General features: G+C 43.8%; 1 protein-coding gene across 2 annotated transcripts in view; it reads left to right on the forward strand.

Moving 5' to 3' along the window:
• The window catches only part of CUNH13orf42 (chromosome unknown C13orf42 homolog), a 32,349-nt gene extending 21,796 nt beyond the window's left edge, over positions 1-10,553 (forward strand). Inside the window, exons 2-4 of one of the 2 annotated variants that reach the window (XM_017873737.1) lie at positions 5,224-5,374; positions 7,438-7,678; positions 8,651-10,553. In XM_017873737.1, coding sequence (XP_017729226.1) covers positions 5,224-5,374; positions 7,438-7,678; positions 8,651-8,825 — 567 coding nt within the window. In that variant the 3' untranslated portion in view covers positions 8,826-10,553. The remainder of the gene's footprint in view (positions 1-5,223; positions 5,375-7,437; positions 7,679-8,650) is intronic. The other variant, XM_017873738.1, reaches the window with a different exon arrangement.
• Positions 10,554-11,900: the final 1,347 nt, after the last annotated feature.

The raw sequence follows: 11,900 nt of genomic DNA on the forward strand, positions 1-11,900 counted from the left end.
AAGACATTTTTGAGTCAGTCAAGAAAAATAGAACTAGGTGCTTGCTGATATTAAGTGCTTGCTGATATTAAGAAATTATCAGTTTTGTTGAGTATAATAATATTGTGGATAATGTTGCTGAAAACTCTTATCTGTTAAGGATACATTTTGAAGTATTTATGAGTAAAATTATCTTTAGGATTAGCTTCCAGAAAAAAAAGTGAGAGGTTGATAGATGAACAAGAATGGCAGAAAGGTGATGGTTGTTGCTGATGATGAGTATATGGGGTTCATGGTTCTATTTTCTACAGTTTTTGTATTGAAAAATTGTTTGTAATAAAACATTTTTAAAACTAGGATATGTCTATGTACTTCTCAGCTTCACAAGTTGAATGACATGCTTATTAAAATTAAGTTATATTTGTTCTCAAACTGGTTTATATAATTTGGACTTATAATTTATAATCATTTATTTTAATTAAATATTATAAAATATGAATGATAAAATCTAATTTCTTTTATGGAAACTAAGTTGAGTGTTTTAGAAAGATTCACTAATAGAGAGTTGCTTTTTTAAAAGCAACAAAGTGAGGTTTGGACAAAACAAATGTGACAGACTTGAAAAAAATATATAAATTATCAAGAGCTAGGATTTTACACTCAAGTTTTTTTCTCAGGTGCCTAGATCACTTTAAATAAACCAAATCCAGAAATTTTAGATGAGGTATTGTGGATAAGATTTAGGTGAAAACAAATGAATAATTCAAATGAATAAATCCTATTCAAAAGATTGGTGATCAAAAAACATGGATTAAAGTGAAGAATTTAGGAAAATGTTATGCATATTTATAGTAACTTGATAATAAAATGCAGCTTACTGCAGGTGGTAACAGACTTGGGGGAGTCAGGAGGTGGCACAACTTGTGGTTTACATGATAAAGGACCAGGTGATTTATCCCCCACCTAGGGACATGTTGGAAGAGTGAAAAGAGGTACTATGCATAATCCCACTGGGATAACAGGCATAAACTGAGATGATTCCTCAGCACACCAGGATGTTTAGTCCGCTGGACAATAAGAGACAGGATCAGAATCCCAAGCCGTTTGTAACACATTAGAGCAGCAGCTGTTTCTAGCCAGAATGAAGTCTGGCAGGGATGAATGCCAAACATTAAATTCAGGAAGCAAACAAAACTGCATGAATATAAGCAGAGGAAATATCTGCCCAGGAGGTGGCTCAGGTAAAGTTTGGGAATGGGAAAGTGTGCCCCTATGGGTGAGATGTTCTCATACTTCGGGCCAACAGGAGAGAGCAGCAGGGGATGGATGGAATCCCGTTACCCGGGCCTCTCTGTGTGCTAAGTCATAGGAAGGACACAAAGACATGAGCAGTCTGGGCCTCTTAACCCAGAGTTTTGTTCTCATCCCTCAATGACCTGTATCCTGTCCCCTTGGGTCATGTCCCTTGTGTTCTTGTCATCGAGGAGACACTCCTGTCTGCTCTTGCAAACCCAGGGAGTAGAACCAGGATTTGAGGTTTTCCACTGTAAACCAGACATTGAGGTGGAGATTGTGGGCCCCTTTGCTGTTTCCCCTATGTTCAGGTCCCTGTAGAGTGATGATTCAGCCACTATGTATTAGAATCACTTAATTGTCTAAATTCATTGCTTTAGGAAAAGGGCAAGCATAGATATTCTTTAAAAGCACCCCAGGAGAGTCTAACAACCACTGGGATTAGGTACCATTGTTACAGAGTCACCCTGACACTGATCGGGGATAGCATTATCACTCTCAGGACTGGAATCTCAGACTGAGTCAAGGGGCAGGGAAAGCAGGCAGGGAAGGCAGACAGGGCTAAGTAGGAGAATAAAACAATTTGTTTATTCACTTACATGTGTTTATGTCGCTGCCTTATCCCATAAAGGATTTGGGGCAAGGCAGTGGGGGGACTAATGAAGATAATCGGACAAGTGGAGGAAAGCCCTCTTGTGTGACGAGAGTTAGTCACACAAGCGCATATGGGTCAGCCACAAATAATGTCACCAGTGTGCCACCACTGACTCACTCCCCAGCCACAGCAGGATCCAAAAGCTCTTTCAACAGAAACCAGTTTTATAATGACTGTGGATTGACTGGGCCAGCAGAGCCTGAGAAGTGGGACCTGGAAGAACAGGCTCTTCAGTGTCACCCAAGGAGCTCACTTGTCAGTGTTTCTGAGTGATCCTGGGACGGTACTTGCTGCTGAGCTTAAGCAGAAATGACAAGGTGTGGGAAAGTGACCCAAGTCTTGAATCCTAAAGCTGAAGTTTTTGAAATAGGTGACGTGTTTGAATATTTGGAATCTCACCTCCGGCAAAGGTGAAGCTTAAAGAGCTATTGTCTACTAGCTTGGATGATGGAGAGTTCAGCGGCTGAGGTGGTGATTTCTATGCTAGCGTTTTCTTTTTCTAGTTTATAAATGTTATCCTCAGAGGATGATACTTGAGGAGATTCAGAAGATTCACAACAAGACAACATTCATGTTAAGCTAACCAATGGTAGGATGCTTTCTTAGCTTTTAATAGCTAAGACACCAACATTGACTCTTTTCCTAACTCTTTAACAATTGACAGCAACTGACTCAGGCTGCTTTGAGCTGCTAGCCAAACCCTCCCTCCAGAGACACTTAGGACTGAATCACTTAAATTGAATAAGAGGGTAACCCAGATAAAACAATATGATGGACACAAACAAGATTGAGACCTTTGGATTAAGCTAAACACTGATGACAGTTGCCTTCTGAAGACTTGGAGATGTCCCCTCCATTTAGAGGTGGGTTTTGAGGTACAAAACCACCATGGACCTTGCAATACTATTAAATAATACTCATCCTTCCTCAGGGGTCAGCCAAAGAATGACTTTATCCACTCTTTCTCTCTTCTCCACTTCACCAAAATCTCTAAAATGATATCTGTCATCATAGACTTAGGTTAGGTACTAAAACCCATGGGAACCTAGAGGATGGAAACTTAGCCCAGGAGAGGGGTAGGCTTCCTGGAGAAGGAGCAGTCTCAGCCAAGATTCAGTGGATGAATTGGAAGTCAGCCAATGAGAACATCCAAGGCAAAGGAAGGAGCAAGAGAAAATGCAGGGAGAATGAACAAGTGTGGACCTACCTCCAGGCATGAGCCTTCTGTCACTTGCCTGCAAGAAGGATGCCTGGCAGCTGGGCCTGCTGCACTCAGAGACTGGGCCTCCTGGTGTTTTAGTCTCATCCCATGCCCGGCCCTTGTTGCGCTTGCTGTCACCCAGTCTAGAGCGTCTCCACTTCCTGAAGGTTGAATTGTCCCTCTTCTCAGCTGCCACCCCACCCATGATGCTCTGGGACCTGGTCCTTCTGCTCCATCACATTGGTCACCTCTCCACCTGCTTTCTGACTGGCAGAAGCTTTTGGAAATTTCTCTTCCATGGATGGCCTTTCTCTTGTTCTCTATGTTCTTGAAGTTTCTACTTTTCCTCTCCTCAGTTTCATTTTAAAAGAGAAAGGCCATCCATGGAAGAGAGATTTCCAAAAGCTTCTGCCAGCCAGAAAGCAGGTGGAGAGGTGACCAGTGTGATGGAGCAGAAGGACCAGGAGACACGGCTGTAAAGATCCTACCCCAGACTGGGTACTTTGTAAATAAAAGAGGTTTAATTGACTCGCAGTTCCGCATGGCTGGGGAGGCCTCAGGAAACTTACAATCATGGTGGAAGGTGAAGGGAGAGTAGGCATCTTCGTCACAAGGCAGCAGCAGAGAGAGGGCGAGCAAAGGGGAGGTGCCACACTTTTAAACCATCAGATCTCAAGAGAACTCACTATCACTAGAACAGCAAAGAGGAAACCGCCCCCATGATCCAATCACCTCCCACCAGGTCTCTCCCTCGACATGTGGGGATTACAGTTCAGGATGAAATTTGTGTAGGGACACGGAGCCAAATCATATCAAGGTATATATTGTGGTCCTTCAACATCTTCCTCTAAGAAAGCTCTTAGAGCTTTCCTTTGATATTTTGCAAGTATAAAAGGAAAAAACTTCTCTATTTAAAAATGTTTCTTAGTAGTACAAAATGCATACACTTAATAAACATCTTGTACAGATAGAGATGCTGTCATTTTCTTTCCTGACACACCTGTCTATAACTAAATCATATTCACTTTTAATACCATCCTATTTTCAAAATGCCCATATAAAATAAAATTACATTGGATCAAAAGTGCCCGTGTTAACACATCTGTCCCTTTTTTTCTCTCCCCAAGTCCTCTTATTTCCTAAATTCCTCAGAGAGTTTTTTATTAGTACACCTATTGATTTGGTCAGTTCTAGAGACCATGAGTTCTCCACTGAAACCCATCTTGGATCATGAACTTCCATGATGTCAGTCACTCATGACAGGACTATTGTGAAGATCATGAAGGGAACGGTCAGGAAAAAGCCAGGAACCTGGTTAGCTACTGAACAGATTCTTGAAACTCTCTATTTTATTATTCTTTGTACTTTTCAAACAACTATACTAATTTTAATTTATTCCATGATTTGAGTGTAAATTTGGTTCCTTTAGAAACTGAAAACATCTTTATTTTAACAAAAGTTTATTTTAATTTTGTGGGTACATAGTAGGTATATATTTATGGGGTATATATTTATAGGGTACATGAGATGTTTTGAGACAGGAATGCAATGTGAAATAATCACATCATGGAAAACGCGGTATCCATCCCCTCAAGCATTTATCCTTTGTGTTTCAAAAAATCCAATTATACTCTTTTAGCTATTTAAAAATGTACAATTGAGTTATTATAGAAACTGACAACTCTTAGAGCATTTTCAACATATCTGGAGATCTATCATTTCTTTTCTGCTGTAAGCATCTCACCACCTACCTAAGGAACTGTGCAATCTCCTAATTGGGTGTTTATCAGCAAGGAACAAGGCTAAAAAAAGACTAATTATTTTGCCTAATGTCTGACAGCAAATCTGTGACCAAGAAAGAAGATCTCGTTGTCCTTTCACTCTCCCTTCTTGAGATAATTAGAAATCCATTGACCTACAGCAATTGTGGACCTGGAGTATCTACCCTCCTTCCACAGGGCACTTATTCATAGTTACCTTTGAAACCTCACAAATCCCTAACCCCATGCGCATTTCATTTTAGCAACATTTCACCCTTTTCTGAGTCTCTGGCTTACTGCCTCAGGCAACTCTCTCTTCTCCCCTTCACCTCTAGCAGAAAGCAACCCCAAAGAAATACTCGCAGTTCAGTGCCGATGTGGCCGAGGCCATTGCCTTCTTTGACTCCATCATTGCAGAGCTGGATACAGAGAGACGGCCCCGGGCTGCCGAGGCCACCCCACCAAATGAAGACGTGGACTTTGACGGTGAGTTCCAGGAAGGCAGTGGGAAGATGGTGTCTGAAGGTGGATGGGGCTGTGATGCTGTGAAGACAGGCTGGGCGCTCTGCGGTAGACTTATAGGGTAGGCCACCAGGAATCCCACCTCCCTGATTGCAGGGAAACCCTGCACCTCCAAGCTGGAGCCAGGCCCTCAGCCCATCCTCTGTGGGGATCTCTTACTTCCGTTGTCTCTGCTGCCACCGCTCCAGCCTGTCCCTCAAACACTCTGGTGCCATGTTTGGACAATGTTTTCTCTGCGGTCCACTTACCACGGCTGAGACAGGTGAGACTTTCCTAAGACTCTAAGAAGGACAGCAATAGGGAAATGATGAAGGAAGGAGAATCAATGAGGGGTGTCATTTAAAGGGTACAGTTTCAGTTTTTTTGAGATGAAAGAGTTCCAGAGGTCGCTTGCACAACAATGTGAATATACTGAACGCTACTGAACGGCACACTTAAAAAATGGTGATGATGGTAAATTTTATGCTCTGTACGCTTCACCGCAACTTAAAAAAAAAAAAAAGAAAGGGAATGGACAAACTGTACTTGAGAATCCAGCTTCGGACCATGCCTAGGTTAGGCAGTAGCGTGGTGCGTAGGGCAGGAGAGGCCCACCGTGGCTGCCCAGACCCAGCCTGGACTGCTAGAGCTGGAGTGGGGTGAGGCCTGAGGCCATGCTTCCCTCCTCACTAAAGCATGTCGTGGGGCATCCCTCCCGATGGAGAGCAAAAAATCCAAACACATCAGCTGAGTCCCCTTTATATTCCATCATGCGACTGTCAGACAGTTTGTTTAATCTTTGACTTGCTCCCCATGGCGTAAATTAATGATGGTTTTATTCAGGGGGCTCACTGGCCCCTTATACTAAGGTCAAGGCTTTTGGTACCAATATTAAATAATTCATGAGTATTTTCTCTAATGCTTGAAAGAAGCTTGTGATTTATTGTTGTTGTTCTGGCCTTGATAGATGTGTGTCTGTGGGATTTGGGGTTTCACATTGGGTTCTTTGCAGTTTCACAGAAGGTTAACCCTGCTCCCCAAGCTTATTCTTCTCCTCCTCCTCTCCCACGCAGCCCCTCCAGTCCCTGACAGACGGCAGCCCTGCCCCTGGGGTGAGGAGGCCTAGGAAATTCAGGATATTGGTGAAGGGATGACAAAATCCACTAAGGATGCAAGGGTCATTTTCAGAGTTATGATTTTTAATAAAAATGAGTGTGACCAAGTCATTTTTATTCAGTTCATGAAATGGCCACTTTTCTCCTCTGATAACAAAAAACATACCAAAGCATAAAGAAGAGAGCAAAAAAATATGACCTGCAAAACTACCACCCAGAGATAATCATCACTATTAACATTTGGGGGTATGTCCTTTTGAGTGTGGTTTTAACACACACACACACACACACACACACTCACACACACATACAAACTCACAGACTCATTTTAATTTTTTTGAAATAAAAGTAGGATCTCCTTTCATTTAACAATTTACAATACATCTTGGGCTACTTTCCAAGTCAATAAATACAGATCTGTGTCTTCACGGTTTTTTTTTTCTTTTTTTTGAGATGGAGTCTCACTCTGTCATCCAGGCTGGAGTGCAGTGATGCGGTCTCGGCCCACTGCTACCTCTGCCTCTCAGGTAGCTGTGATTATAAGCGCCTGCCACCATGCCTCCGGTTAATTTTTGTGTTTTTAATAGAGATGGGGTTTCTCCATGTTGGCCAGGCTGGTCTCAACTCCTGGCCTCAGGTGATCTGCCTGCTTCAGACTCCCAAAGTGCTGGGATTACAGGCATGAGCCCCCGCACCCGGCCTATGTCCTCAATTTTAATGGACATATATTCCATTGCATTCCTCCTGCACTGCAACGGCAGAGTCAGATCTGCTTTGCTTGGCTATCAGGACTTTCTAAGAATTCGCTATTACGATCATGGTTGCCTATACCCATTTCCTGTGAGTGTTCAGTCCAATCCGCCCTCTCCTTTGCCTTATGTGCCTCCCAATGGCAAGTCCTTCCTTCCTGGGTCACATGCTTTTCTCTTCCAGTGGCCACCAGCTCCCGGGAGCACAGCTTGCATTCTAACTGGATCCTGCGGGCGCCGCGCAGACACTCCGAGGATATCGCTGCTCACACTGTGCATACTGTGGATGGCCAATTTCGAAGGAGCACTGAGTGCAGGACTGTGGGCACTCAGAGGAGACTTGAGAGGCACCCCATTTATTTGCCCAAGGCTGTGGAAGGGGCCTTCAACACCTGGAAATTTAAGCCCAAAGCCTGCAAAAAAGAGTAAGTGCTTGGGCTAAATAGCATGACCAAGATGTTCTCATGGCCTCCAGACGCTTGGGGTGATCCTTAAGGTGCCTCGAGCCCCATCTTACATGCCAAATATTATATATATATAGTGTTGGGGAGGTCTTAGTTTCAACATTTTTTTTGGTAGTCTGCACTCTAGCCTGGTGCACTGCTGTTGCCTGCTCCTAACTTGCTTCTTCCTGGGTCTGGCTCCCTTTCTTTCTGGCCCACTTAGCCCATGCACTGTGCCATCCACCTTCATGGATTCCCCCCAGTGCCACTGACGCATTGCGTGCTACAGACTTACAATGATTTTGAGGTTGAACAGAGCATAGCACCAAAAGGAAACCAACATCAAATGAATCAGATGCCCCTCTCTAAAAGGCACCAGGCAGGCTCCGAGATGTAGAACTTCTTGCTGGCCAGGCCCCTCTTGGGCCATCTTACCACCATCTCCTCTGGCCTCTTTCCTTTTAGATCCTCTTCCTTCAGGCCTAGTTACCATTACTAACCATCAAATTCCTGTTATCTACTCACTCAGAGAGGTAAGTTCTTTCTGGGTTTGGGCAACCCAGGCCATGCTGCAGGGCCCCTTGCCTGTCACAATGGAAGGGCCTGTCAAGTCTCACCAGCTGTCTTTCTTTGCTTCTACAAAAGCCACTAAACCCTGTTGGATTTAGGGGTTTTCTAGATAGCATTTTCCTCCCACAGTAACAGACCACACACTGGACATACTAAAATCACAACTCAGTCCTCACCACCCATCCTTCCCCTTCAAGGCCAGGCCAAGGTCCAGCTGATGTCCACCCATGGCCCCCATGGTGACACCATTTGGTCCTCCCCAAGCCCCAGGACTAGGGCAGCAATCTGAGGGTCTCCATGAGAATGGTGGTAATCGAGCATCCCTTCCCTCTGTGTGGCCAGCCAAGCCGAACTTAAACCTCCTGCCTCATTCCTTCCTTCCAGCCTGGGGAGCTCCAGACAGATCCTTTTCAACTTCTCAGGAGAAGATATGGAGTGGGATGCAGAGCTCTTTGCGTTGGAGCCCCAGATGTCTCCTGGGGAGGACTACTATGAGACAGAGAACCCCAAAGGACAGTGGCGGCTTCGAAAAAGACTTTGGGAACGGACAGTGCCCTGACCCCATCTGGATTCCTTGATGTGTCTCAGGCTGGGTCCCTGAGAAGCTATCCACTTTCAGTGCAGCACGAGGTGTTTGGTAGAGTTGAAAATGCAAATTGTAACACAGTCAACCCCCTTGGCACACTGCCTGCTGGTGCTGTGCTAGTGCCAAACAGACCTGTGGCTTCCCAGGGGACGGGTCTCAGGACACTCTCAGAGCCTGAGTTTCTCTGCATGGGCTGATGAGCAGGGACTTACAGCCTGGCTGGTCTTCAAGAGCTGAAGGAATGGAAGGTGTTGAGTGGAGTGTCTGGGCTCATTCCCCTGACCTCACCCGGCCTGTTCCTCATTCTCCACGTGTCTGTCCAGGTGGCTGCTGGCGATGTGCTCAGTACCAGAGATGAACTCACCCATAGATTTCTGGGCCAAAGCTTCAGAGAGGTAGCTCCTCTTTCTATGAGGCTCAGAGACCTGCTGGATCTGCACTGAGGTTGTCTTCTTGTGTGCAGAATGCAGTTGAGAAAGCAGCTCCCTTTGCTGTCTTTTCAGAGTTTTCCAGAAACTCCTGCTGCATTAGGCTAAGATGAGGCTAATGCCCTGGCAATGGGGTGAGGGAAGGGGTATGTCAGGGGCCTGCCTGGGGGCCACACTGTTTCCTCAGGCCCAAAAACTTAGCACCCCTTCCCGTAGGCAATTGACTAGAGAAGAAGGAAGATGGGGTGATTCTTTTCTTTTCTTCTAATTCTTACCCAGAAAATCTCTTGAAATATCCATGGAACCAGTTTATGACAGGCCATGCCTTTCCCTTTCCCCAGTTAAGAGAACAATCAGAATCATTATGTTCTTTTGGTATAGAAAGGATTTCTGTATTTTAGGAAGTATCTGAATTAGAATTACATTTAAAATATATTCTTTGTATTTCTAAATACTTTTTGCATTTTTGCAATAGTTGTGCCCATTCAAGCTTGAGAACCACTGGTTTGGAGAATATACTGAACTTTATCCATTCTCACTTCTTTTTTTGGCATTTTCTTGTAAACCAGTCTGTGCATGTATAAGGGCCTTTGGGCAGAAGGAAGGGAGAGAGACTAAAAAACAAAACAAAACAAAATAAAAAACAATCACTTAAATTAAGCCAAGGATGTTCTAGGCTAAGGTCAGGCTAAGAACTGAACAGAAGCTTCCTTTCTGCCATGACTGTGGGATGATATTCTTATTGTTCCATTTTTTAGGAAGAACCTTTTGTTTATGCGAACCTGATCATATGCATCTAAGAATATGTAACTCTTACAAATAAAAGACAGCTAGTAATTATATTGCATTCTTAGAAATTTCATCTCAACATGTTTTCAGAATGAAACCATACTGGAAATGTTTTAATACTTCGCTTTATTATTTTTCGAGTGCCAATGTCAATGTTTGGAAGGATTCTTTCATTTTGTTGCTTGTACTAACCCAACTATAGCCAGAAGCTTGTCTGGAAAATAAATGTGTAGGAGATTTGTTTTATAAACTGCATTAAAGCACTGCCATTTATCACCATGGATCTTTTCTTTTCTCTAAATGTGGCCTTGTTTGAAACTTCGTCTATAAAAGTTCATTGTTGGGGATAAACTCAGGATAAAGGTGTCTTTACTCTGCCTCTTATCAAACTACAGTTTATCATAGATCCACCCTGAAATTATGTAGCGAAGATACTGTGTACATTTTGTTTTCAAAGATAAGAAAATAAACATGGCTGAGAGGATATTTGGAGTCCTGTTTTTTATTTTTTTAAAGCATTTATTGCTTATGGGACATGAAGCTGTGCCATCTTACTTTGCTTTGTTTTTTATGTTTTTGTTTTCACTAGACTATACACAGACAACCTGAAAAAATTCCATGATTGGGAAACAGAAGGTTGTGTCATCTTTGGGGATAATTTTTAGGTGTTTGAAGTTGGTGATAAACCCAAGGATCTGGGCTCTGCCTGGGGAATCTTGAGATGGTGTCTGGTGGGGTTTGAGGTAAATCAAATCTGAAACAATAAAAGTCAATTCAGAAAACCCAGTTGAGTCGACGGGTTCTTTTCTTCCTTGGATTGGCCAGTTATTCAATGGAATCAAGCTGGTCACTGGGACTATGTTAGCATCTCTGGCTTTCCCAGGATTCTGTTTTGATACATGAAAATCTACCTATCCTCAGACAGAATGTCAAAAAGAGAGGATGTGCGTCCCTGGCATCTGGCTTGTTTTTTAGTAGCCCCTGGTTTCTAGCTCCTGCTACAGACTGTCTTCTGCTTCATGGGGCAAGATGCATGGAGCTGCTAGTTCAATTTGAATCGTGTGTACCCAGCCATGTGCCATGCAACTGAGAGCATGGCTGCTAAGACTGACCTTCCTGGTGCCCATTCTCAGACACAGAGCCCAATGTGTGTCTAACAGGACACTTTGTTCCTCTTACCATTGATCGCCTTTGCATAGAGGATGTATTTCCTGTTGCTGCTATAATAAATGACCACAGATTTTAACACTTAAAACAATATATATGTATGCTCTTACAGTCTGGAAGTCAGAAGAACCTAAACCAGTTTCACCAGATTAGGTCAAGGTGTTGGCATGGCTATGTTCCTTCTGGCAGCTTTAGAGGAGAATCCATTTCCTTGCCTTTTTCAGCTTCCAGGGGCTTCCTACATTCCTTGGCTGGTGACCCCATCCTTGTGTCACTCCAACCCATTGATTCCATCATCATGTCTCCACCTGCTCAGTCTGTGTTCTGCTTCCCATTTATAAGGAATTTTTTTCTTTTTTGAGACAGAGTTTTGGTCTTGTTGCCCAGGCTGGAGTGCAATGGGCTCGATCTCGGCTCACCGCAACCTCCGCCTCCCGGGTTCAAGCGATTCTCTTGCCTCAGCCTCCTGAGTAGCTGGGATTACAGGCATGTGCCACCACGCCTGGCTAATTTTGTATTTTTAGTAGAGACAGGGTTTCTCCATGTTGGTCAGGCTGGTCGCAAACTCCCAACCTCAGGTGATCTGCCCACCTTGGCCTTCCAAAGTGCTGGGATTACAGGTGTGAGCCCCCATGCCCAGCCTATTAAAAGGATCTTTGTGATT

This window comes from Rhinopithecus bieti, unplaced genomic scaffold (genome assembly GCF_001698545.2).
Source record: "Rhinopithecus bieti isolate Rb0 unplaced genomic scaffold, ASM169854v2 scaffold_7398, whole genome shotgun sequence".
Classification (NCBI taxonomy): domain Eukaryota; kingdom Metazoa; phylum Chordata; class Mammalia; order Primates; family Cercopithecidae; genus Rhinopithecus; species Rhinopithecus bieti.